Source organism: Callionymus lyra, chromosome 1, assembly GCF_982586985.1.
Source record: "Callionymus lyra chromosome 1, fCalLyr1.hap1.1, whole genome shotgun sequence".
NCBI lineage: Eukaryota > Metazoa > Chordata > Actinopteri > Syngnathiformes > Callionymidae > Callionymus > Callionymus lyra.
In genome coordinates this window covers 47,397,232-47,423,613 of record NC_141818.1, presented here as the reverse complement: position 1 = coordinate 47,423,613, position 26,382 = coordinate 47,397,232, and the positions used below count along the sequence as shown (strand labels likewise).

Below are 26,382 nucleotides of genomic sequence, written 5' to 3'. Positions count from 1 at the left end.
TTTATTTCTCTTTATGTTCTTGTTCTTATTTTTTTTCTCTTTATGTTCTTGTTCTTATTTTATTTCTCTTTATGTTCTTGTTCTTATTTTTTTTCTCTTTATGTTCTTGTTCTTATTTTATTTCTCTTTATGTTCTTGTTCTTATTTTTTTCTCTTTATGTTCTTGTTCTTATTTTATTTCTCTTTATGTTCTTGTTCTTATTTTATTTCTCTTTATGTTCTTGTTCTTATTTTTTTTTTCTCTTTATGTTCTTGTTCTTATTTTTTTTCTCTTTATGTTCTTGTTCTTATTTTTTTCTCTTTATGTTCTTGTTCTTATTTTATTTCTCTATATGTTCTTGTTCTTATTTTATTTCTCTATATGTTCTTGTTCTTATTTTTTTTCTCTTTATGTTCTTGTTCTTATTTTATTTCTCTTTATGTTCTTGTTCTTATTTTATTTCTCTTTATGTTCTTGTTCTTATTTTATTTCTCTATATGTTCTTGTTCTTATTTTTTTTCTCTTTATGTTCTTGTTCTTATTTTATTTCTCTTTATGTTCTTGTTCTTATTTTTTTTTCTCTTTATGTTCTTGTTCTTATTTTTTTTTCTCTTTATGTTCTTGTTCTTATTTTATTTCTCTTTATGTTCTTGTTCTTATTTTTTTTCTCTTTATGTTCTTGTTCTTATTTTATTTCTCTTTATGTTCTTGTTCTTATTTTTTTTCTCTTTATGTTCTTGTTCTTATTTTTTTTTCTCTTTATGTTCTTGTTCTTATTTTATTTCTCTTTATGTTCTTGTTCTTATTTTTTTTCTCTTTATGTTCTTGTTCTTATTTTATTTCTCTTTATGTTCTTGTTCTTATTTTATTTCTCTTTATGTTCTTGTTCTTATTTTTTTTCTCTTTATGTTCTTGTTCTTATTTTATTTCTCTTTATGTTCTTGTTCTTATTTTATTTCTCTTTATGTTCTTGTTCTTATTTTTTTCTCTTTATGTTCTTGTTATTATTTTATTTCTCTTTATGTTCTTGTTCTTATTTCTTTTCTCTTTATGTTCTTGTTCTTATTTTATTTCTCTTTATGTTCTTGTTCTTGTTTTATTTCTCTTTATGTTCTTGTTCTTATTTTTTTTCTCTTTATGTTCTTGTTCTTATTTTATTTCTCTTTATGTTCTTGTTCTTATTTTATTTCTCTTTATGTTCTTGTTCTTATTTTTTTCTCTTTATGTTCTTGTTCTTATTTTATTTCTCTTTATGTTCTTGTTCTTATTTTATTTCTCTTTATGTTCTTGTTCTTATTTTATTTCTCTTTATGTTCTTGTTCTTATTTTATTTCTCTTTATGTTCTTGTTCTTATTTTTTTCTCTTTATGTTCTTGTTCTTATTTTATTTCTCTTTATGTTCTTGTTCTTATTTTTTTTCTCTTTATGTTCTTGTTCTTATTTTATTTCTCTTTATGTTCTTGTTCTTATTTTTTTTCTCTTTATGTTCTTGTTCTTATTTTATTTCTCTTTATGTTCTTGTTCTTATTTTTTTCTCTTTATGTTCTTGTTCTTATTTTATTTCTCTTTATGTTCTTGTTCTTATTTTTTTCTCTTTATGTTCTTGTTCTTATTTTATTTCTCTTTATGTTCTTGTTCTTATTTTATTTCTCTTTATGTGCTTGTTCTTATTTTTTTTTCTCTCTATGTTCTTGTTCTTATTTTATTTTGATTTATTTTTTATTTTTCATGAAAAATTGCTGTATTTTCTGTAGCTATTGGAAAAAAAACAATTTCCCGAAGGAGACCTCCTGAGGGATCAATAAAGTTTTACCTTACCTTACCTTACCTTATAAAAGTAATAGTGAGTAACAATTTTTCAACAAAAATAGCAATATGAGGATTTTTAAATAACTATAAAGGGTCCTAATGAAATATAAAAAACAAATGGTAAGATGTTTTTATGTGAATTATATTAACACGAAAGAATACAATACAATAAAGTATTTTATAGCTAAAGATAAAGATAAAACATGAATCAAACATGAATTATGAGTACTGAGGAAGTATGAGTGATATAAACTGTAGACAATGAACATACCTTTATACAATTATAGTACTAGAAATATTCTTTTAAATGGGAATTTTTAAGATGAATAATTCTACGTCTAATGAGTCATTTTGATTGATAAGATGTAGAAAAATGACCCATTGTTTATACCTTCAAGTACGTATAAATAAATGCAGACCTATGAAATAATTCGAATTAAAAAAAAAAGAATCACATGTATTGCAACACTTTTATTTTTCGGTTAAACTGAAACGTCACAGTTTACAAACAATAACCACAGCAAACTAATGCACAAATGTGTCGCTGATACTGCGATTTTTTAAATTATCGAAATGCATTGAAAAACCAGCAAAAAGAGTTCCTGTCGCGCCGGTTTGATAGAAAATCCCTGATGGAATAAAAAGTCCTACTCAAGAGGTTTTTTTATTGCAAGTTTAGAAACGGTGAAATGTTTGAATCAAAACATGGCTCAACATGTTCCATACATGTACCATACATGTACCATACATGTACCATACATGTACCATACATGTACCATACATGTACCATACATGTACCATACATGTACCATACATGTACCATACATGTACCTTACACTGGAGACTGGGCCGAAGAGAGAACTGGTCGACCAACGACTGATTTCAGTTTCTTGTAAAAAAAAAGAAGAAGAAAACGTTTTAGTCGTTTCTCTCATCACATTAAAAGTTCATGCTACCATTGCTTGTGTAGATTTCAGGTGTAAAAGTACACAAACAAGAGGAAGATTTTCACAAAAGCCACAAGATCTTCTTTTGGACGTAAAAGAAGGTCCAAGGTCACGTTGAGATAGAAATTCATAAAACAAGTCACGATGACCAAAACAAAACCACTTCGACTCAAGATCTCGATTTCCCGCCGAATGCTTCTTTTTTGCTCTTCAAATGCCGCAAATATCTTCGCTTTGATTATGTCGATTGACCTGAACGCCATGTTCTCAGCCTCCCTTCTGCAAACATACTTCAAGTATCAAAACCTGCGGCTCATCGTCAATAACCAGTGGATAAGAAAAACAAAACAGGCACAGACGTTAGAATCCCTTCATAGAAACGTCGACTGAATATGGCGTCATGATAAAACTGACATGTTTCCGACCAAACCAGTTCCCCTGAGTAAACAGCAGGTGGATTAAAAAAAAGTGACACTACTTCATGTATAACAAACGTGTGGTTAAACCTTTAAAAAAAACAAACAGATGGAACATCAACTATTATTCTGGAGAAACGTGAGCGTGGTTTGATGGCAAACTAAGGACAGAAGTACATCTCTTTGGTGAGCATGGACACGATGCACGGGATCTGCTTCTTGGAGTGGAAACCCGGCGCGTTGGAGAAGGACTCGAACTCCACCGCCACCTTGTGGTTGACCCGCGTCATGATGTGCTGGAGCTCCAGCTCCTTCCCGTACTTGCTCAACATGTCGCAGAGCGACTGCATGAACCAGGAGCCCGTCGTGGTGTTCCTCCAGGAGTAGTACCCTAAAAAGAAATGACACGTCAAAGTTAATCCGGACGGGTTAGTTAAGGGTCGAGCCGAGCGCGTTTTACCGGGAGCGGTGGAAAAGGCGTACAGGAAGTCCGCCTCCACCGGGATCCTGGTGGTGTCGTCGCCGCTGTCCGTCTCGATGCCTCCGTCCAGGTCGGTGCCCCTGCAGGCCTGGACCATCCAAACCAATCAATATTTCACACCAACAAACGCTGTATAAACTAGAAAAGCAGTAAGATGACGCATGCCTCTGCCAAGGGCCTCGTTTTGCATGAGCTTTTGCATTAGATCCGTAGGCTGACGCGAGTGAACACTAGGGTAACTGACGGAAGGACTTGACCACAAGTGTCGAACTCAAGGCCGGGATCTGGCCCAGTAAGTTGCTTCATGTAGCAAAGTAGATCCACTTCTATCCTGGTACTGTAAGTAAAGGTTATTTGTAAAGATCTTTTCTACACCAGGGTCACAAAGCGCTTAGACAATCAAAAACATTACACAGTTAAAATATACACTTTAAAAGATCAAGACAACATAAGACAAACACAGGAGTCTCAGAAAATTAGGGAAAAGCACAAATAAAAGTGTCTTAAGATGTTTCTGATGTTTAAGATCAGTAGATGCTGATCCACAGACCTCAGAGCCCGAGCTGGGGTGTAAGTCTGGATCAGATCACTGATGGAAGGTCTGACCATGAATAGATCTGAAAGTAAGAACCAGGATTTTAAAATGATCCTGAAAGAAACTGGAAGCCAGTGAAGAGTTTGAAGGAGAAATGTGAGTTCTTCTATTAGAGCGGTTAGAATTCTGGCTGCAGTCTTTGTCAAATACAAAACCCATTGTGACCTAAAACATGCCAGTATTTAAGATAAGATAAGGAACATATACTGTCAAGAATTATACAGAGAGACGTCCAATATCTAAGGCTTTTAGGATTTTTGATGGGATTCCATGTTAAAGACAGTTTGGTCAATATATACGTTTTTAAAAAACTACAGTAACATTTTCCACAACACTTGTACTTTTATAATGAATATTTTGACATCACGTTCATTTTGCTTGTTTGATAGTCGGCCATGTTTTGTAAAGTTCTGTTTGTCGTATCCCTTGTGTAACCTCAGGGTCAAGGTGACCTGAAGGCCTGAAAACAAATGTGTTTGTCGTATCCCTTGTGTTATCTCCGGGTCAAGGTGACCTGAAGGCCTGAAAACAAATGTGTTTGTCATATCCCTTGTGTTATTTCAGTGTCAAGGTGACCCGAAGGCCTGAAAACAAATGTGTTTGTCGTATCCCTTGTGTTATCTCAGTGTCAAGGTGACCCGAAGGCCTGAAAACAAATGTGTTTGTCGTATCCCTTGTGTTATCTCCGGGTCAAGGTGACCTGAAGGCCTGAAAACAAATGTGTTTGTCGTATCCCTTGTGTTATCTCCGGGTCAAGGTGACCTGAAGGCCTGAAAACAAATGTGTTTGTCATATCCCTTGTGTTATTTCAGTGTCAAGGTGACCCGAAGGCCTGAAAACAAATGTGTTTGTCGTATCCCTTGTGTTATCTCAGTGTCAAGGTGACCCGAAGGCCTGAAAACAAATGTGTTTGTCGTATCCCTTGTGTTATCTCCGGGTCAAGGTGACCTGAAGGCCTGAAAACAAATGTGTCTGTCTTATCCCTTGTGTTATCTCAGAATTAAGGTGACCCGAAGGCCTGAAAAAAAATGTGTTTGTCGTATCCCTCGTGTTTTCTCAACGACCTCTGGCTACTAGAAATCCACATGCAGTGGACGAAGTTGTTTGTTTTCGGCCTTGTTAAAATGATGAATACATATACATTTTTGTTTGACCCACAACCTCATCTGAACAAATGTGTGACGTAGTTTTTAACCTGTTTTAGAGAAAACACATCTACGCGTCCAGACACGCAACGCCTTCTATAAATACCTGGATGAAGAAAAGTTTGGGTTTCCCCACGAGGCTCCTGCAGCGGTCTCCCCTGAACAGCGAGGTGAGGTACTTGAGCTCCACAGAGCCATCGGTCCCGAAGAAGACGCCTTCATCGCCATGACTCAGAAGAACACAGACGAACGACGCCGAGCCGCTGTGATCTTCTTTGGAGGCTGAAGACAGAAGACGCCGTGAGGGAACATGCCGCGGGTACGGGATGAAGACGCAGAAAAAAACTCACCGGAAATCAAGACCTGCTTCATCTGCTCGACGGTTTGGTCGTTGTACACTTTGACTTTATAGCCCAGCTTAGCAAAGACCTTCATGGCATTACCTGCATCCACGTCTGTGCCGTTGCGTTGATTCATGCCTGGGATTGCAGAAATGTGTATTATTTAGCCACGAGAAGATATAAAAAATCTTCTCTAAACATCCAGGAAGAAGAAGAGGATGGTTTTGGTTTCATATGGAACTTTATCGTGAACAAAACCAACTGAATAGAACAATCAAAATGTCATTTAATCCCATGATTATAGTCGTGTGAACATGATGTAATTCAGGTGCATCAGTTAAACAAACAGCTGCAGAGGCTTCATGAAACAGTGTCATGTTATTTAGAGGTCAGTAGGTGGCGCCATCAGTTTAAAAATGATGCGATGTTTCATTAGTGATGGTTGGATTAAGCTTCATGAAGCAGTGTCATGTTATTTAGAGGTCAGTAGGTGGCGCCATCTGTTTAAAAATGATGCGATGTTTCATTAGTGATGGTCGGATGAAGCTTCATGAAGCAGTGTCATGTTATTTAGAGGTCAGTAGGTGGCGCCATCTGTTTAAAAATTATGCGATGTTTCATTAGTGATGGTCTGATGAAGCTTCATGAAGCAGTGTCATGTTATTTAGAGGTCAGTAGGTGGCGCCATCTGTTTAAAAATGATGCGATGTTTCATTAGTGATGGTCTGATGACGCTTCATGAAGCAGTTTCATGTTATTTAGAGGTCAGTAGGTGGCGCCATCTGTTTAAAAACGATGCGATGTTTCATTAGTGATGGTCGGATGAAGCTTCATGAAGCAGTGTCATGTTATTTAGAGGTCAGTAGGTGGCGCCATCTGTTTAAAAATGATGCGATGTTTCATTAGTGATGGTCGGATGAAGCTCCATGAAGCAGTGTCATGTTATTTAGAGGTCAGTAGGTGGCGCCATCTGTTTAAAAATGATGCGATGTTTCATTAGTGATGGTCGGATGAAGCTTCATGAAACAGTGTCATGTTATTTAGAGGTCAGTAGGTGGCGCCATCTGTTTAAAAATGATGCGATGTTTCATTAGTGATGGTCGGATGAAGCTTCATGAAACAGTGTCATGTTATTTAGACGTCACTAGGTGGCGCCATCTGTTTAAAAATGATACGATGTTTCATTAGTGATGGTCGGATGAAGCTTCATGAAGCAGTGTCATGTTATTTAGAGGTCAGTAGGTGGCGCCATCTGTTTAAAAATGATGCGATGTTTCATTAGTGATGGTCGGATGAAGCTTCATGAAACAGTGTCATGTTATTTAGAGGTCAGTAGGTGGCGCCATCTGTTTAAAAATGATGCGATGTTTCATTAGTGATGGTCGGAATGAAGCTTCATGAAGCAGTGTCATGTTATTTAGAGGTCAGTAGGTGGCGCCATCTGTTTAAAAATGATGCGATGTTTCATTAGTGATGGTCGGATGAAGCTTCATGAAACAGTGTCATGTTATTTAGAGGTCAGTAGGTGGCGCCATCTGTTTAAAAATGATGCGATGTTTCATTAGTGATGGTCGGATGAAGCTTCATGAAACAGTGTCATGTTATTTAGAGGTCAGTAGGTGGCGCCATCTGTTTAAAAATGATGCGATGTTTCATTAGTGATGGTCGGATGAAGCTTCATGAAGCAGTGTCATGTTATTTAGAGGTCAGTAGGTGGCGCCATCAGTTTAAAAATGATGCAATGTTTCATTAGTGATGGTCGGATGAAGCTTCATGAAGCAGTGTCATGTTATTTAGAGGTCAGTAGGTGGCGCCATCTGTTTAAAAATGATGCGATGTTTCATTAGTGATGGTCGGATGAAGCTTCATGAAGCAGTGTCATGTTATTTAGAGGTCAGTAGGTGGCGCCATCAGATTAAAAATGATGCGATGTTTCATTAGTGATGGTCGGATGAAGCTTCATGAAGCAGTGTCATGTTATTTAGAGGTCAGTAGGTGGCGCCATCAGTTTAAAAATGATGCGATGTTTCATTAGTGATGGTCGGATGAAGCTTCATGAAGCAGTGTCATGTTATTTAGAGGTCAGTAGGTGGCGCCATCAGTTTAAAAATGATGCAATGTTTCATTAGTGATGGTCGGATGAAGCTTCATGAAGCAGTGTCATGTTATTTAGAGGTCAGTAGGTGGCGCCATCTGTTTAAAAATGATGCGATGTTTCATTAGTGATGATCGGATGAAGCTTCATGAAGCAGTGTCATGTTATTTAGAGGTCAGTAGGTGGCGCCATCAGTTTAAAAATGATGCGATGTTTCATTAGTGATGGTCGGATGAAGCTTCATGAAGCAGTGTCATGTTATTTAGAGGTCAGTAGGTGGCGCCATCAGTTTAAAAACGATGCGATGTTTCATTAGTGATGGTTGGATGAAGCTTCATGAAGCAGTGTCATGTTATTTAGAGGTCAGTAGGTGGCGCCATCTGTTAAAAAATGATGCGATGTTTCATTAGTGATGGTCGGATGAAGCTTCATGAAGCAGTGTCATGTTATTTAGAGGTCAGTAGGTGGCGCCATCAGTTTAAAAATGATGCGATGTTTCATTAGTGCTAGTCTGATGACGCTTCATGAAGCAGTGTCATTATTTTCAGAGTCCACTAGATGGCGTCTGCACTATTTTCCTTTGTTTTGAATGAAAACATCACATCTTTTTTAATCTGATGGCGCCACCTACTGACCTCTAAACAACATGACACTGTTTCATGAAGCTTCATCAGACCATCACTAGTTAAACTCACTGAACTGGTTTGACATTTACTGACGTCACTAAACACAATTTTTATTTAGGACCCACTTTTTTTTCTTATATTGTTAGTTTTAATTGATAGTCTTGTGTGCAGGTCAAGAGTAAGAGAACCAAACACAGAAAAACTGACTTTTTTAATTTGGATAATTTGTTTGAGACGCATTGTGAAGATGCCTTTTCGTCCGAAGGGTAATTTGTAAGCAGCTGGTATTTTACACCGTAAAAATAACCTCGTACATGACAGTCGTGATTAGTCAACACAGCAATGCAAGTAATGTGCGTCTGTGAATGCTCCGAAGAGTTGTCGGTTCAATTCTCATGCGTCTCTGGCTGCACATCCTGACGGTCGACTGCTTGCTGTCGTCGACAGGATGAAAGCCCAAACATTCTTGTTTTTAATTTGCAGGGAATTCCCTTCCGACCGTTAAAATTCTTTAAAAAAACACATATTTGTAACGTGTTTCACGTTATATTCCTCAAATTGCACCCGTTTTATTGAGGGATTCGCACTCCTCTGCAGATTGATTTTAATTCCGATTTAATTCCGATTCTGCTCTGAACGTCGCCCTCTTCTCCCCGACATACACACCCGTTCTCCGCTCGAAGTTCTTGTTGTTGATGATGACGCAGCGGCCGATGCTGGGATACTTCAGGCTGTACCTGAAGCTGTGAGGGGTGTTGGCGTCCACGGTCATGGTCTCTGCAGGGGGCGGCGACGCCTCTGACCTGAGGGACAGACAGACCATAATAATAACAATAATAATCCACCATTGAAAACACACAACTAACCACTGTAACCACCAATGGTTGTGACCCTGAGGTTAAGCTGTAGAAGCTGCAGTAACATAAACAGTGTTATTCAATTATACATTTTAATACAAACTATATAATGTATTTATTCATAATTATGTTGATATTTCAGATATTATTCGTCTTTTTCTAAATAATAAGATGGCACAAGATAGTAGAGCTGATTCAAAATAGGTTTCATAGAAAGAAGGAGTTGTTGTTAAAAAACTATGTAAACAACATGCTAACAATAGCAGCTAAACTAGCATGTTAGCTTCACTCACGGTTCTCCGTCCTGGCGCCTGGCGTCGGTGCAGTCTGACCCGTTAGCAGACATTATTCTTCGGCTTCAAGCGGGCGATGAGAAGTAACGCAACGGAGCTGAGTCACCGCACCTTGTTCTGAAGAAGAAGAAAAAAAATGTCTCACTGAGATGTTTTCACGGACAAGGAAATGTGGCGCCGCCTGTCGAGGAAACACCGGCGTGATCATCATAGACGGATGTGTATGAAGCGCCGCCATCTTGGTACAGTGTCGTCAGAGGCAGCAACTGCAGGGAAGAAGGCACTTATCTCAATCTTAAAATACAATTATACGATGAATTTTGGACCGATTTTTCAAACGGCAACAAATCCGTATTTGTTTCATTTATCAAAATTCATCATATTCAAAATAATCCTTTATTTTATAGATTTAAAATATTCCTTCTAATAATGTACAGTATGTCTATCTGGTCTGAGGTTTATAACAACAACCCCCGTGAAAATAGATTGACAAATGAGCGATTAATGATGACTTTTATAGTGTAAACACATCATTCCTCGATAGACTTAATGCATTGTAGGAGCGAGTGACACTGTACCAAGATGGCCGCCGTGGATACACACCGCTCTTGTGGGCGGCAGCAGTCGATGCGGTGTCTATGTATATATATGTCTATGGGGATGAAATATTCGCTCGCTTTGCAAACCGTCGTTGGCCGAGCGGGCGGTCCTTAAACCAGACAACAAACAAAAAGTCAAGTATGTAGTAAAAGTAAAAGTAGAAACAAAATGATAAGTGAGAATTTAAAAATAATTATATAATAAACTTTTAGACAAATAATTTAATCAATTATTATTCAAACAACAAATGTGTAAATAGGACTCTATTGTATCATCAGTGTCTGTTTGTACAAAACTCTATTTTCATTGAAATATTGACATTAGAAAATGATCTCAAGCCCCGCCCACTGAAAGCACTGTTTTTCTGGAGATGAAAATCTTGTTGACCATAACCACACCCACTCTGCTGTCTGACACCACCTGTCTTCAATCTCAGAAGTCTCTCCCTCCAAGGGACTCGTTGTATAAACAAAGCGGGCGTCATAGCAGCTGGCTGGAGGAGGAGTGAAGCCACTATTACGTCATAATGGACTCCCCTCTCGTAACCTCTCGTTCGCCCGGATTTCAGACGGACTTTATAGAGCTATAAGTTGAAAACATGGTCATGATGAGGGACTTACTGCATCTTGGAGAGGAAGATTCAACATTTGAAAAACACAGTCTCAGAAAATAAACCATTTAGGAAAAAACAATTACAGATAAGATAGTAAAAGTTCAATTAAAAATCTACCTAAAGACCTATAAACACACGTCGCTCTACAAATCACTCAATCAGCTGCTTGGAAAAAGAAAAAAGTCAAACAGACCGAATCAGATAAAACAATTAATTTATTATGTACATTTCTGTGATTACAGCTGAATTCACCATCTTCAGTAAATAACATGGGCAGATAACAAGGAGTGGAAGAGCAGCAGCAAAACAAAATGTTTTTCTGTTTTTTTTTGACGTTTTCCGCTGCCCGTTAGTTTCACAAACAGCCACAAACATCAGAGCTGAGAACGTGAATCTAAAGAAGGCAAAACACAGAAAAAGGTTTGGTGGCAGTATAATAAAATGAAGTAATCTCGTTCAGTTATTAAATAAACATATCTACAATTAATATCCTAAAACACACTTCTGAAGGAATTCATTGTGCATCAAATAAAAACTTTCAAATCATCATACAACATGTTACACTGGAGTATCCAGACAATCCAGATCGAGGATCAGAAGTAAATGTAAAAGGGTGTTTGCTGTGGTTTTTAAATTAGATTTTAACTTCTATGATGGACGATACTAATCACGATGACTATTTCTTATATTTACAACAATATGGTGAGTGATCCATTTGGTCTTTTTTTTTTTTCAGCGGTCTTTTAAGTACACTTAAATATGGTGTGAAGGGAAAAAACTTTTGGGAGTCTTTTCACGGACAAACAAAAGCACAAACCGGAGAAAAGCGTTCACGAGCTTCACATTGCAATCGGTGCCGGAAGACACGCGTTTTTTGCATCCATTTTTAAAAGGACGAAGCTTGATTCCGATACAATTGACGTGAAACCAGGACAGCAGGAGAGAATGAAAGAAAAACACTTTATTTTCTTTGTTTTTTTTAAAGTTTTCTTTCGTCTTCAGACAGTCTAGGCTATGATGTAGGAGTGCAGCACATCTTTTGTAATGTAGGTTTGTGTTATTTGATGCAAGTACGTCATAGCTGTTGACGTAAGAACTTCAATCAGCTATTAAATAAAAAACAAGTGTACATTTAGTCGAAGCAGACATTCAAGTCAACAAGAGATTCAAGAAAAAAAAAAAAAAAGGTGCTTTTAATCCTTTTTGACATGACTTTAGATGTTATGGTTCAAAATATAGTTCTAATATATAAAAACTACTTTGGGTAACTTTAACTCATTAATGGTAACATACTGGTGTAAACGTAAAATGAAATAATTCTACACATAATTGTGAAAGAATTAAAACACAAAAAAGTCAATTAGAGTAAATGTAATTTGTGATGCTGGACCAGACGCCACATTCTAATTCTAAGAACCTGTGTTTGTATAAAGAAGGCCTTAGTGTCCGTGTCACAGGAATCAGAGAACTGGAAAATGAGCAGGAAAACCCTTTTTTTTTTTCGTTTAAATATAGGATGTCATGTTTGGACGGGAAGAGAACTGCAGCAAATAAAGACCATGCGAGTCAGTACAAGCAGCAGCAAGAAGAGTGGCAGTGAGAGACGCACCTGACGTTACCTGGCTGTGCAGCTGCACACAGTGATGGGTTTTCATTGAGGGTAACGAGAGACACAAGCCCACGCCCTCGTCCTGAGAATGAACTCCCCAAACGTCCCTAGTTATCTTCAAATGCTGACTTTAGAAGATGTTGGGGCAAATGTCCCAGCTGCCTTTGTCCTTGGTCTCCCAGTAGCCCCCCCTGTAGACGTGCAGGGTCTCTCCAGAGACGGGATCATCCAGCTTGTCGAACCACATGGCTTGATAGTTGTCCTGATGAGGACCTGAGTGAAGAGGACGACAAACTTAAATTATTTCAACGTAAAATCACTTTGCACCGGACCCGAGGCAACTTCTCTCTTCGGGCAGAGAGTGTTGTAAAGTAAAATACGGTTCATCTACTTTTTTTTCTCCTTGAAATACCCAGTCGGAAAGGGGCCACGATACAATATATCGTGATACTGTAGTAACAAGTATACATGTGTAGTATTGCCCAGTACTTGACTCTGGTGTTGTAGTATTTACAGACCACATGACTCTTCGTAACTGCTTTCATTCATTTTGAAAACAAAGCTTTTAAACATGCTGGAGTCGACTGTATCCTCTCGTCCTCAGTCATAGCCGGGATCTCGTGGGATTATATTGTTCCAACAGGTGAAGAAGCCGTAATGACTGCTGCCAACCAGTGGCCGGGAGTTTAATTTCAACACGAAAATGATCAAACGCTAATGTTAATTGTAGATTAAAAAAAAAATAGAACCAAGAACAATGATTTAAATATGAAAGAAAAAATATATATACAGTACTAGCTGACGTATTGCCCAGTGATTTTTTACTAGATAAAATCGCAAACGTATTTAAAAGGAAAAATGCATGCAAGGCCATGTCATTTAGTTTTAAATAATAAAACACACTAGAATCTCTACATGTCCAAAATCGGCCCTGAACTTGGCTGATATCATAGAGCACTTGACCAGCTCACTGCGCTACAGTTGTTTTGCCGGCGACAGTGAGACTCATGGGCGTCGCTTGTTTGAGTTCAGGTGCGTCACAGAACACAGATCATTGTTGACATTTGACCTGTTCAACAAGAAAAGTCCAACTCCAGGAACTGATGATATCTATCAAAGCTAGTTAGTGCTAAAGTAGAGCCTTCAAAAACAACACTTACACATCCATGTCTTCCACATTCATTCTAGGAGCTAATTCTAGGTGAGGAAACTCCACTGAGACGGACATCTACTCTTAAATACTTGCTTTTTATCGGGGCTCCGTTTGGACCTTTAGTACCATCCAATGAGAAAACATGAAATGATGGAAACATTTTCACATCAGATGAATCATGAGCTAAACTATCGTCTCGAGGGTCAGAATACTTGCTTTGAAAATGACATTGTGTGGGTCCATATGGTGCTGAAATAAAAATGAAAGAAAAAGGTTGGAATCTGAAGAGGGCGTCACAGCGGGGAAATAGATGACGTTAGTAATAGAGCTGCACCGCAAATTATACCTCCAATGGATTTACCCTTGTAATCATAACTTGATGTATTTGATGTATTTAAGTTGATGACGTTTTGACTGTAAGCTTCAAAACCACAATTGTTTTTTTATATCCATAAGAAAGTAAAAAGTTATCACAGAGTCACAGCTTCATCAGAATTATTAGTTGCTAAAGTACTTCTTAAATTCTTAAAATGTGTTGCACTCAAAAAAAGTTAAAAAACAATCCTTACTTAAGTAAGTAAGTAATAGCTATTTGTAAAGCGCCTTTCTGGACCAGGGTCACAAAGCGGTTGAAGAATCAAAAGCAATACACGGTAAAAAATGCCTAAAAATTTAAAAACTATAAAAGGTCAAGACACATAAGACAAACACACGAGTCCCAGAAAATCAGGGAACAAAAAATAAGAATGTCTTAAGATGCTTCTTTAAAGTAGTCAGTAGACCCTGAAGTGTGTTCAGGAACCATCAGTAGATTCTGATCCACAGACCCCAGAGCCCGAGCTGGGGTGTAAGTCTGGATCAGATCACTGATGGAAGGTCTGACCATGAATAGATCTGAAAGTAAGAACCAGAATTTTAAAATGATCCTGAAAGAAACTGGCAGCCAGTGAAGAGTTTGAAGGAGAAAATTGAGTTCTTCTACTAGAGCGGCTCAGAATTCTCGCTGCAGAGTTTAGTATGAACTGCAGGTGAGACACATCCTTCTTGTTAAGACATGAAAAAGTTACTTAGTAACATTAATCCAAACAAATATTATTATCTAGATAAACTAGTCAAATCAAGGGTAAAAAACTATCACACAAGGTTTTAGGTGCTAAATCCAGAACACGCATCGATGACTTAGTTAACAAACATCCTGCCTCGTTACAAATATACACAAACTAAACTGCTTTCTATCATATTCCCTTCGTCTCACATCAGGTGTTTGGATATTACTGACATGTTCCTTGTCTTAAACATTAGTTTCTTCACTTCACCATATCAACATGGCTGGCCACATAAAATGACATGGCATGCTGGATTTAGCTCGGAAGTTTGACACATTTGGCCGAAAAGCTGCTTTCTTAAGTCCTTCAATTAAGTTTCATCTAGATCATCAAAAATAAGTTACAACCCGACTCTCAATTCAAACCATAACAGAGAAAAATGTACCTTTGCAAAGACAAATTATGTTAAAACTGCCCTGAGGTTGAAGATAAATATCTCATCTTTACGCTATAATTAAACGTGTTTGGTGGCGACTGTGCAGCTCTGATGACACATGACGAGATTTTAAGAAGTTACTTGCATGCAACAGGAGTGAGAGGAGGTGAATCTTCTGTATCAGCTGCTTTGCACACAGAGACACAAACACACACACAGATGAATTAACTCTAAAACAAAAAGTAAAGCGTGCTTTCAATACATAGGAACAGAACATGTCAGATGTTTTGGAGATGAGGTCAGAATGAGATGGTTTGGTCATGTACAGAGGAGGGAGAGTGAGTATGATGGTAGAAGGATGCTGAGGCAGGAGGTCTAGAGGAAGACCAAAGAGAGGTTTATGGACGTAGTGAAAGAGTGAGAGAGGGGGATACAGAGAACAGGCTTAGATGGAGGGGGTTGAGTCGCTGTGGCGACCCCTGAAGGGAGCAGCCGAAAGGAAAATAAATAAGTCAATAAAAATGATATTAATATTTTATTATTAAATAATAAACCGTATAAATAGTTTTTATGACTATGGGACTTCAGCTAGTGTTTCAGCTGCACTGGAGAATCTTGATCACTAGTTGTTTAGTTTGCTTTTTAATTCTATTTATACGGATTTAAACGTAATCAACACTACGATCGATGACGACGTCACGTCAGCTACAGAACAGTCTGTAAATATGTGAATGTTGAGAAAAGAGAACCCGCTGCAGTGAAGTGATACTTGCTTTCGGAAACCTCGCTGACTTCGGTTCCCGTCTCCACCGCGTCGGCTAAATGACACACAAACGAATAACGTGATGGCGATGAGACAATGGACAATATGGGGTTGATGACATTGGGAACTAGTTTTGAAGTGAACTTTCACCAACTGCTGGCAATTATGTCAAAAGGAGTACTTGCTTTTGAATGCCGAGTCATCTATCTGCTCCTCATTGACAGCTTGCGGTGAGACAGAGACAAGAGGTGTACACAGACAGACTTGTGGGCACAAAATGGTGGACTGAGCAACACGGCGGGACAAACAGAAAGTCTCTTACCTTCCTCGGGTGAGTTGGCAGCCTTCACGGCCTCCCTTTCTCTCTCCCTGCGAGCGATTCGCTGTTTTTCCTCAAGTCTCTGTTTTTCCGCATTCGCCTCGTCCCAACGCCCGTCCTCCATTAACCGCTGGTCTGGGCGGTTCCGACTGTCGGTGGGCGCCACTCCATCTTCGGCTTCGTTCAGAGTCAAGGCCAGTGAGGAGAAGAAGTACATGTTTTCTGCCCCATCGCTGCAACAAAATATGTTTTTAAAGAATCAGACACCTGATGGGGGCAGATTGAACGTCTCTGCGAACGTACGGTAGAGGATTCTTTTTCCAGATTTCTTTGGCTTTAAGGGTCTGATACACAGTTTTCTGTTTGCCTTCCAGGCCGTTCTCGCCTTTGCTGCTTTGCATCACCCTGGAGAACTCCATCTTCTCGTCCCACGTGCCGGACAACACGTAGTGCGCCTTCCCATCTTTGTCCGTCACGACGCCAGTAACCTGCAACGCAGATGCATTTTTAGAAACATCACGGACGCTGTTGAAACACCAGCACAAATTCCCAAATGAATATGCGTTGAAGATTGTTTGCCATTACAGTGAGGAGCAAGTACAACCAGATAAAGACCACGAAGCAGGTGATCTACACAAATTCTGTGACCATTTTGTGTGACTGTGCTCTTATCTTAACGGGACAATAACTTTAAACATTTCAAGTTAATCAATGTTTTAGTCCGATTGTGATATTGCCTTTTCATCCTTTTTAATTTAACGTAATCATCTCTGCACTTCGATCAAACTTATAGATAGATAAACTTTATAAATCCCTCTAGAGATCTCTTTCAGGAAATTAGGTTTATTTAAAATGAGACCCTTACACTGTACGAGTGTCGACACCCATAATCTTTGTAGGTCACAATATTAACATAATGTACTGGTCTGGTGGCCCCCCGGTTTTAAGTAAAATAAAATGAAAGAAATCAAGAAATTGTTGTTGGTGTTTTTGCTAAGTTGCTAACAGAGACGTTTGTTTGTGTTCAGGAGTTCATTTAACTTGAAAACGCAACATAGAAATCCATCATCGCGTGACAATCTAAAGACGAGTGTTTATCTTTAACAAACCTTTCTGGCTACATCTCTAGAAAAGTAACTGTAGGGGGCAAACTTGAGATGACAGCGATCCCCCGTCTTGTGGTTGACCACGTCGATCTCTCCCGACTGAAGAACAAGGGTAGAGACCATTGATGTTAACAAACACACACATGAACCACAACTATGAACATTTCTACCTGATCGATCCATAATTTCCCCACAATAATATTGTGCACTGTTGTCGTTACTTTCTTCCAGGAGTAATGATTGTTGCTTTTTTCAAACAAACACTGGATTGAGCCTGGAGAGAAAAACATAAGATATCATTTCATGATGGATGACAAAATGTTATGAAGTAACTAATTAAGTCAGATATTTGACATTTCAAATGACCATAACTTCTTCAGATCTAGTCTACCAAGGTTATTAACATGTGTCAAGAACAACAGTGAAATATTGATAGATTCTATTAAAACATGGTTTCTGAAGTAGAAAAATCAGAGCTTTCAAACTATGTCAGGCGTGCATTACTACAGTAAGGTTTTGCTGAGTTTACAGAGAGGGAGTGAGACCAACAGGTAGCAATGTTGGAGCTTCGGTGTCAGTGCTTGTTGAGTTAGAAACCGAGTAGGTTTTATTCAAAATGATCCAACAAAGGTCAGCAAAAGGAGAATTCCTAGTCTGCCTTTGGCCCTGGTTGAAAACCTGTGGACAATTCTCTTTCTAATTGGAGAGAAAACGATTAATAAAAGATAAGGAGCCTCATGTACAAGGCTTGCATGCGCAAAAAAATATTGGATAATAGTGGATATTCAATTATTCATAAACTTGTTTCTCATTTACCAAACTGATGATTTTTTATAAAGACAACATGATCGATCAGTTATTTCACGCAATTCATAAAAATAAGACAGAATTGTATGCAGGTTTTTATAATAAAACTTACAAAATATTCAGCGTCTGATTGCTTCAATTCTTCTCTACGAGAGTCACAGACGTTCTTGTGAAACAACATCCCGTCAGTTTTATCAAACTGAAGCTGCAGAATGAAGCTAAATTCATGTTTGATTTTGTTTTTCCTGGTCGCTCAGAGAAGAATCACTGGTGCCAGTTCATTTAAATATGGTTGACATATTTAAATGGAGGCGTGGAAAGGGATGAACACGTCTGCGATTCATTCTACGTTGATTTGGATGAACAAAGAAAAAGGGCTTTTTTTTGTGCGCACAGATTCATACATCTGAATATTTTTGTGAACCATTTTCTGGGTTTGTGTGTACAAGTAGGAAATCCAGCTACATCTTTGTACATGAGGCTCCAGGAGGGAACATTTGTTACGGAAATATTCAATGTTTAATTAATCATCCTGGTCGGATTTTTAACGTATGGTATAAGTTCTTACCAGATGAGTCGGGTGAATCACTCTTTTATGTTATTTCAAAGTAAAATGCGTGATAATATTTTATAACTACCAAAATGGGATGAAAGCACAAACTCATGAATTTTTTTTAAATCTTTCAAACTCACCAAGTGGCATTATAGACAAATATTTCCCCCTGAACTTGCTGGCCAGAGTGATTTCTTGTCTGAGGGTCCAGCCCTTCTCTGACATGGCATGGTGAGCTGCGGCAGGAGGATGGTGACTCACCTAAAAGCGGAATTAATGAGTCAGAGTTATAGGTGTTGAAATGTTCCAGGACTTCTCAGTGTAGTTAAACATTTTTTGCTCCAAGCATGTGCCCTGGAATCTTGTGAAACAGGTTTAGGATTATTAAGGAGCTGGACCGTGGGATTCTGCCTCAGGAGTTCTCTGTAATGTTCATGTGTCAGTTATGATACAGCTCATGTTCTCATTGACCTATAAGTGGAAAGGACAGAAGCACCAACATACCTGTTCGCACAGTGAACGATATCCACAATCAACAAGTCGATCCAACTCAAATGTTTCTCCGAGCAGAGGGTTAAAGGGTTTCCCTGTGCGATGCACGGTGGTAGAGTAAGACGAGACTGTGAAAGCTGCCACGTAGCACATCTGTTCTAGAGAGCTCTGACACTTTGCTGCTTTATCCAACAGCTCGTAGTACTCAAGGTCTTCTGAGAGACGTTGCAGCATGGAGAGAGGCTCATTGAAATTCACCTTGAGGACGAGAAATGAAAGTCACGGGGAGATTAATTGGCAGGTTTAAATGGTACACGTGTTAGATTTATCTTTTCATGTCAATTACAGGCATGGGTATCTTTGACAGCTCCTTTCCGATGCAGTTCTTCATGATGCTCCATAGATTAAGGTAATAGTTGGGCTTGTCAGGGATGCGATTGCGTCTTTGTCGAACTGGTTCCAGCTCCAGCAACTGGGGCGACTCAGGATTGGATGCCAAAGATTGTTCGTCAAACTGAACGAGAAATTGAAAAACGGTTAGTTTGTGGGAACATCCGTCTAAAAGAAATAATGAGAACCAAGGACCTACATTCATTGACTGGTCATCTGTTCCAATCTCACTGCTGAATCCACTCATGTTGCTGCCAGATCTCCTGCAGGACAAACAAGAACGCCACTGTGTGGTTAAAAGCTTCTCGGGGATGACTGGGCGTGATCATTACCTGTGATATTTCGGGTCTGCTGGGACAGTGATGAACTCTGCAGGGTCTTCCATGGCATCAAAAAATTCATTGTCATCGTCCTCATCACTGGCGTCACCTTTTCCGGTTACACCTCCTATGGAAACAGAGATTTTGCATGAATGAACAACAGGGAAATTTAATAAAAGCTCTCGAGGGACAACAGGTTTTGTACCTTTGTTACCCAATTCCGAATTGCTGAAAGACGAAGGAAGGACCGTTGCTCCTCTGAAAGCTCTCTCCAAGTGATTGTGCTGCTTGGCCAACTGCTCCAGAGTCTCCTCCAATCGAATCCTCTGATCCCTCTCCACCTGCAAGGCCTTCTGCCAACGCTTACTGTGTTGCTGCGCCATCGAGAGGAAGTCCCTGCATACCTGCAGAATAATCCAAATGTTAAAATGGGGAAAACTAAAGTAAATGATGAAAAGATCAAGATTTTAAGTTTAAACTAAAACATTTGATATTCCGATAAACTAATATACAATATTCTAAAAGTATCAGAATATGTCAGAATATCCTTTACTTTCTGGTAAAGTATTTGAAGGCCACGGTATCTCACATTAACATGCTTTATAGAGCATTCATACATTCTTTTAAACCATATATTTATGTTGGCTTACGTTGATCATCGCATTCGAGGTGATTCTGAACAGCGTCGCTCTTTCTGTCACTTGTCTGACCTTCTCCCCCATATCCCCTCCTGCACGGATATTTTCCAACTCAGACAGAGACCTGTGAAAAGTAAAAATCAGTTCCGCCATAGATCTTAAAGAGCAGACAACTGTCCAAATACCTTTGGAGTGCAGAGCCATGCTTGACAATAAGGTCATTGCAAGTAGTGAGGTCTTCCACTTTGCTGCTTAGTGTTCGTAGTGTTGACTGGATTTCCGAGTTGCGTCCGCCACCTTGTCCGGCCGAGGCAGGCGCAGGAGGGCAATCGTCCCCGGAGTCGTCTAAAGGGGAAATGCAGTAGAAAGTCCTGGATGACCCAAAACGTTCTTCTGCTGAACTCAGACACAACTGAGGTTCTACTTATAGACAACCCCCAACTAAAAATATCTGCTCTATACTGTTCAACATAATCCACCTATCTTTGTTTCACCTCTTACAACTTAAGCTATTCACACCAAGTCTGGTTCTGCTCAATGTTTCTGCCTGTTATGAGGCCTTTTTTTTCTTGCCACTGTTGCTCATTATGACTTGATGTTATTTGTATTTCTCCGTGTCATTTAAGAAAACTCTGTTATGATTTGTCACTTTATTTGAATATGATTAAAAAAAAACTTGCATATAAAGCTATCCCAGACTTTTTGGAAAAGTGAAAAGTCACGTCACCTGACTCTGCCTGCATGCGGACTGCCTTTGCCTTGGCGAGCTCCAGAGCTGTTATCCAGCGTTGTCGCTCCACTTCTGAGCTGGCCTTCAGGTGGTAGGTCTGTGCACCTCCATTAGAGATGACAAAGTTACAGGAGTCTTCCACTGCAATGTTAGCTGTCGCCAAGTTGATGGTTCCACGGCACGTGTGACCCATTTCAGCCTGAGTCCTAGAGCAGAGAAGAAAAATACTCTCAAACAATGGCCCTTTGTTTAGAAATAAATATGCAGCCGATGCAAAAGATCATGGTAAGTAAAAAACAATAACAATATAAGGTAAATTGTTTAATTACACTGAAGCTAAAAAAAAAAAGCAACATGGCTCCCATCATTTCCTGCTCAGATGATCTGTATTTACTACATATTCAATAAGGACTTTAAATCCAATTAAGAAGACCTTACTTTCCCTGCCTTACTGAAAAGCTAAATCATCCCACAAAGAAATAAGAAAAAGCACTATTAGAAGTAGAAAAAGGTTTCAAAGTAGTCAACACAAGAGACAACAGACAACACATGACTTGAGCAATGACACAAACTCTTAGTAGAAAATTGTTTGCACAGAACAATGAACAATTATTTAAACTGTTGGACCCAATTTGCTCAACTGTTTTAAGGCAAATATCATCCACTGGCTTAAATACATCAAATGAACATCATGTGATGTCCCAACAATGTATAGCTTCAGTTTAAACAGTTAAATATTAATGTTTTGTGATTATTGAACATATTTTTGCTATCAGGAATGTATAAAAACCAAACTGATTTGATTTCCAACAAGTTTCATCAAGTAAGAAGCCCCTTTATTCATTTTATTCATCACAATGTAGGGATAATTTAGAAATAAAGCCTGGCGGAAACTCACCTGTAGTAAGACAGCAGTCCATTGCTGAGAACAAACCAGCGCCTCTGGTACCCTTTGATGTAGTTGGTCCACTTGAACAGCCAACCTTTGTACGCGTCTCCTGGGGTTGGTGTGGGGGGCTTTGTTTCGGACATCACTGCGGTTAACGGGGTTCCTGGGTGAAGGTTGAGTCTGTAAAAATGACAGATACACTCCTGGTGCTCAGTGGAGTTTTTCGACTTCTAAACTACCCTCAAATAAGTTCTCTGCTTCAACCTTCATACCAATATGGCAGCCTTTCAATGGCAATGCAATGTAATGTTGACGAGTTATAAACAGCATTGAGTGACGAATTACCGACAGCATTAATGTATACAAATATAAATAGTCATAGTTCCAACGCAATATAATAGCGATGTAGTATATTCCCAGTCAATAGACGATTATTACAAACTCGGATTCACTAAATAACAAGCTGATCTTCATTATGTCTATCGACATCCAAGTTCTACTGACACCTGCCTGTTTATTTCGCCATTCCATACGTTTTTAAACGTAAACGATTATTGTTATTATATATTAGACGCAACAATTATTTTAGCCACGGCTGTGGATCGCCTGCTGCTTTTAAACTCAATATTTACTCAAAGTCACGTTTAACATATCGATTGTTATTTCTTTAAACGGTGGTTGATAGTGATAAATACGAGTCGGAAGCATTTGTTGGATCGAGATCTCTGTTCGTAGCATCAAAGCTACTTAAGCCACAGCTCGTCACTAAGCTTGCTAGCGAAACAACAGGAAGCTGTCAAACCAGCGACACGTCAGATACTCGTATTTCGCTTTAAATCCCTCTCACGCCATTCACGGACAATTTTGAGCTTCGCGTCCGTTAGTGTCTAGAAACACCCACCGCTATGTCGAAGTATGTCGCCTTCAGGTGTACATTTCGTGAGCAGTGAGCAGCGGTAGCTCACTGATGCTAGCCTTGAGTCGCGACTGCTACAGGTTGTGTTGCACAGAAACAAGTTCTCCAGCTCAGCTTGAAAAGAAGGTTCCGCTTTGAAAAAGTACGCGACACTGCAAACGTTGTCGCTTTTTGTCTCGAATAGCCTTTTATATATAGATATATAAATATATCCAACTATATATCTATAAATATTAAATAAACAATGTGACTACTCGTCGAGTCACATAACCAAGTAGATATTGAGGTCAAACGTTTAAACCTATAGACTCACGTACTTTTAATAGCCAATTGTAAAACACTTAAATTAAGAATTAACCTTCAACTCTTAAATTTTACTGGAGTACTTTTTAGAAGACGATGTTCTGCCACCTAGTGGATAAACCACACAGGCGAGGATGATTGGAATAAATACATAAACAGTCGATTTTAGATTGTTTTTGTTTGTTTACCGATCAAGTTACACATTATACATTATTGTGTGATCATTTCATACTTTCATGTTGATACAACTAGTAATGTTAAGACAACTATCATGACTATTTGGATTGAAACCACAAATGTTGGCAGTTTTACAACAAAAAAGGCAAGTTTATCAATTATCCTGATTTTATTCAACAGATAAACATTACAACAATGTCACATGATTTTCTTGTCTTCTAAAAAAAAAAAAAGAAATGTTTTCATCAACTCAATTAAACACTTCCTCACATCTATTTGGTGATATTGTTGGCATTCATACTCTTCCCTCCTCCACTCAGGACAATATAGGGTGTTTTCTGAGATTTCTGCTTCTCCTGCAGCAGGGCCACCGTCCCCAGAGGAGTGTCGCTGCTGCTCATCTTCTTGAGCAGGGCCTCTTCTTCCAGCTTCTTCATCCTCCTCTCCGTCTTCATCTTCCCAGAGCCTTTGCCGTGGAATCTGTGTGAAAGTTGTCTGAATGCTTCCTTTGGCGTCAGCCGCCGACCGGACTCGTCCACGTATTCGATCTTGACTTCTGGCTTGTAGCTGTCTTTATCTTTGAAGTCTTGAGCGAAGCCTCTGTATTCCTCCCTGCGACTGTACTTGTCATCGAAGCCCATCTTATCCTCGATGCAGTAGTTATCGTTGGGCAAGGCACCTTTAGTGGCTCTTACACGAGAAATCTTTTGCATCTGAGTGTCCAACAGTCCCTTGTTTTTGCACAGCAGAAGAGCAGCACCAAGACCGGAGCTCACTATGGGCTCCTCATCCAGGATGGTAGCAGAAGCTGTGGCAAAGTCAGGCGTTTTCTGCTCTTCATCCAAGTTGACAGTGCTCCAGCCAATGTTGTCATCCATGTCTGATTCTGAACCTCCAGCACCTTCTTTCTCTCGTTCTTCTTCAAAGTCCATGATGTCTTCTTGGTCCTCTCTGTTTCCGGACAAACCATAAGTTGGAATGTCACCCAGAGTTCTGCAAAACTCGGATGTGGCGTTGAAAACAATGTTGTTCTTCTTGTCTGGATCGTTGTCGTCGGCGGCGTCACTTTGAATTCTTATCTGCTGCGCCACCTTCTCTCCAGAGTCTTTGAGCAACCGCTTTTGTCTCAGCTTGCGCTGCTTCTCCAGCTGTTTCTGCAGCTCCTGCTCTGCTTCATCCTCCTCAATAACGGTAGGTTCTGGTGGGGTGAAGTCCTCCTCGTCACTCATTTCCATCTCTGCCAGCCTGACATCATCAGATATCAGGGGAATCTGCGGCAATGCAACTTCTGGCTGAGGATCCTCACCCTCTGCTTGAGTCCGACCTTTGCCACGGGACCTGGAGCCAAAATCTGTGTTGCGAGTATCATCAGAAAGCTGTGTAACCAGATGTTCCTTCTTTCGGATTTTCTTCACACGACGTTTGGTTTTCTTAAAGCCCACCATCTCCTGTGGAGTGTAGTACTCGGATGCAATCATAAGGGAGGGCATTACCAAAGTCTGCGCTTGATTTTGGAGCGCCTCTCTCATCGCTTTGAGCTCTCGTTCTCGCTCTCCACCCACAAAGCCGCCGGCATTCAACCGGAAACTCTTTTTCTTCTCGCCCTCAATTTCCTCGTCATATTTCGAAAGGACAGTCGGAGATTTGAACGTTATCATGTCATCAACGCTCTCCTCTTCTTCGTAGGGGTTGTAGTCTGGCTTCTTCTTCTTCAATTCCACATTCTTATCGGCTTTCTCTTTGTCCACAATGTTCACATTTACGAGAACATCTTCCTCTTCCTCCAGCACGCCTTTGTCCTGCAGTGTCAGGATGACGCTTTGGCCCTCGTTGAACGACTCCACGCGATGTTGTACTTTTAGTCCCCTGAGATCAAACGAGGTGTACTTTGTCTTCTTCTTCCCTTGTCCAAACTCCTCCTCCACTAGGTTGCTGACGCCAAACTCCTGATCCATTTCTTCCAGAAGTTTAGCTCTTTTTTCTGCCAGCTCCTTTTCCTTTGCCAGCTTTCTGTTCTTTTCCACCCAAGAAGATGCGTCGTCCAGCCAGTCCTCATCTCCCAAGGTCTTCACTTTGCCCAGCTTCTTGTTAAGAAGGCGTTTTTCTTTCATTGCTGCGAGTTTCTCTCTCATTTCCCCTTGTTTTTTGATGAGGACAGGGTTGATGGTCTCGGCGACCAGAGGCGCCTCCTTGGTACCGACTTCCTTCTTGTCATCACTGAGCTCCAGAGGTTTCAAGCCCAACTTCGCCCGAAGCTTGTTGGTCTCTTCGACGCTCAGTGATGCATCACCACCCGCAGACTTGGCTTGCACGGCTGAGCTCGCCTCGTCATAGCTGGGGTCGACCTTCTCCTTCTTCACCCGTGGCTCCCCTTGGCTCCTCTCTCCTCGACCGCGGGGGTCTCGGCTGGGCCTGTCCCTGTCCCTGGACGAGGAGCGTTTTCTCTTGTCCTTCTCGCGGCCGGCGCTCCTCTCGGGGCCGCTATCCCTCTCCTTGCGACGGTGTTTCTTGTGTTCGCGGCGGCGATCTTCCGCTTCTTTGTCACGGCTCTTTTCTTTGTGTTTCTTGGACGAGCCCATGGTTTTTGCTGGGTTTCAAAAACTGTGAAAGAAAGACGTGGATGTCAACATAATATATACGTGCGTAGCCATTAGCATGATTAGCTGTGCATGCTAGTAGTAGTAGCGCGACGGCTTTAACGAACAGATAGTCGACGCCGCTTAAACGGCGAGTACATCAGTGATATTTAAAGTCGTAACGTGCATTTGTGAATGATCAAGAAATTCAAAATAATTTACCACTGCGTAGATTTATGAGAAGTATCCAGTGAAAGACGAGACGTCCACCAAACGACAACGGGGCTTGAAGATTATGGACTTCCGGTAACAAACACGGTGAAATCTATCCGCCATCTAGCGGAGTGGAGGTGTACTGCGC

The 26,382-nt window shown here is 39.7% G+C and overlaps 3 protein-coding genes across 8 annotated transcripts; all 3 read right to left on the bottom strand.

The window, feature by feature from the left end:
- Positions 1–2,245: 2,245 nt before the first annotated feature.
- Positions 2,246–9,739, bottom strand: casp3a (caspase 3, apoptosis-related cysteine peptidase a). The gene is made up of 6 exons (XM_087810696.1): positions 9,586–9,739; positions 9,102–9,238; positions 5,724–5,852; positions 5,480–5,655; positions 3,613–3,721; positions 2,246–3,543 (listed from the first exon to the last, which is right to left on the bottom strand). Exons 1-6 carry the CDS (start codon positions 9,636–9,638, stop codon positions 3,314–3,316), a joined length of 834 nt encoding a protein of 277 aa, XP_087666822.1. The 5' UTR covers positions 9,639–9,739; the 3' UTR covers positions 2,246–3,313.
- A 1,256-nt stretch (positions 9,740–10,995) lies between these two features.
- Positions 10,996–23,057, bottom strand: LOC148089937 (oxysterol-binding protein 1-like). Of its 6 annotated transcripts, XM_087810664.1 has the most exons (17): positions 22,951–23,057; positions 22,059–22,229; positions 21,158–21,366; positions 20,616–20,775; positions 20,443–20,554; positions 19,998–20,196; positions 19,805–19,919; positions 19,672–19,735; positions 19,429–19,596; positions 19,095–19,340; positions 18,731–18,851; positions 17,401–17,504; positions 17,234–17,329; positions 16,428–16,612; positions 16,128–16,357; positions 15,816–15,860; positions 10,996–12,680 (listed from the first exon to the last, which is right to left on the bottom strand). In XM_087810664.1, the coding sequence occupies exons 2-17, from the start codon at positions 22,190–22,192 to the stop codon at positions 12,538–12,540; spliced, it is 2,331 nt and encodes a 776-aa protein (XP_087666790.1). In that variant the 5' UTR covers positions 22,193–22,229; positions 22,951–23,057; the 3' UTR covers positions 10,996–12,537. The 6 variants fall into 6 exon arrangements, with proteins under 6 accessions (XP_087666790.1, XP_087666800.1, XP_087666764.1 ...); XM_087810674.1 differs by lacking the exon at positions 15,816–15,860; XM_087810683.1 differs by lacking the exons at positions 10,996–12,680; positions 15,816–15,860 and adding an exon at positions 15,886–16,029.
- Positions 23,058–23,612: 555 nt separating this feature from the next.
- sart1 (spliceosome associated factor 1, recruiter of U4/U6.U5 tri-snRNP) lies at positions 23,613–26,338 on the bottom strand. The gene is made up of 2 exons (XM_087810625.1): positions 26,244–26,338; positions 23,613–26,046 (listed from the first exon to the last, which is right to left on the bottom strand). The coding sequence occupies exon 2, from the start codon at positions 26,022–26,024 to the stop codon at positions 23,718–23,720; it is 2,307 nt and encodes a 768-aa protein (XP_087666751.1). The 5' UTR covers positions 26,025–26,046; positions 26,244–26,338; the 3' UTR covers positions 23,613–23,717.
- Between the last annotated feature and the right edge of the window lie 44 nt (positions 26,339–26,382).

Bases quoted from the DNA above. Each gene is read 5' to 3' on its own strand.
- casp3a (XM_087810696.1), bottom strand. From the start codon at position 9,638: ATGTCTGCTAACGGGTCAGACTGCACCGACGCCAGGCGCCAGGACGGA. The intron at 5,853-9,101 runs GTGTGTATGTCG...CTGCAATCCCAG, and splicing joins GAACTTCGAGCGGAGAACGG to GCATGAATCAACGCAACGGC. The intron at 3,544-3,612 runs GTAAAACGCGCT...ATTTCTTTTTAG, and splicing joins CGCCTTTTCCACCGCTCCCG to GGTACTACTCCTGGAGGAAC.
- LOC148089937 (XM_087810638.1), bottom strand. From the start codon at position 22,192: ATGTCCGAAACAAAGCCCCCCACACCAACCCCAGGAGACGCGTACAAA. The intron at 20,555-20,615 runs GTATTTGGACAG...TACTTTTCACAG, and splicing joins CATGGCTCTGCACTCCAAAG to GTCTCTGTCTGAGTTGGAAA. The intron at 12,681-16,127 runs GTAAGAGACTTT...CTCTTCACTCAG, and splicing joins TGCCAACTCACCCGAGGAAG to GTCCTCATCAGGACAACTAT.
- sart1 (XM_087810625.1), bottom strand. From the start codon at position 26,024: ATGGGCTCGTCCAAGAAACACAAAGAAAAGAGCCGTGACAAAGAAGCG.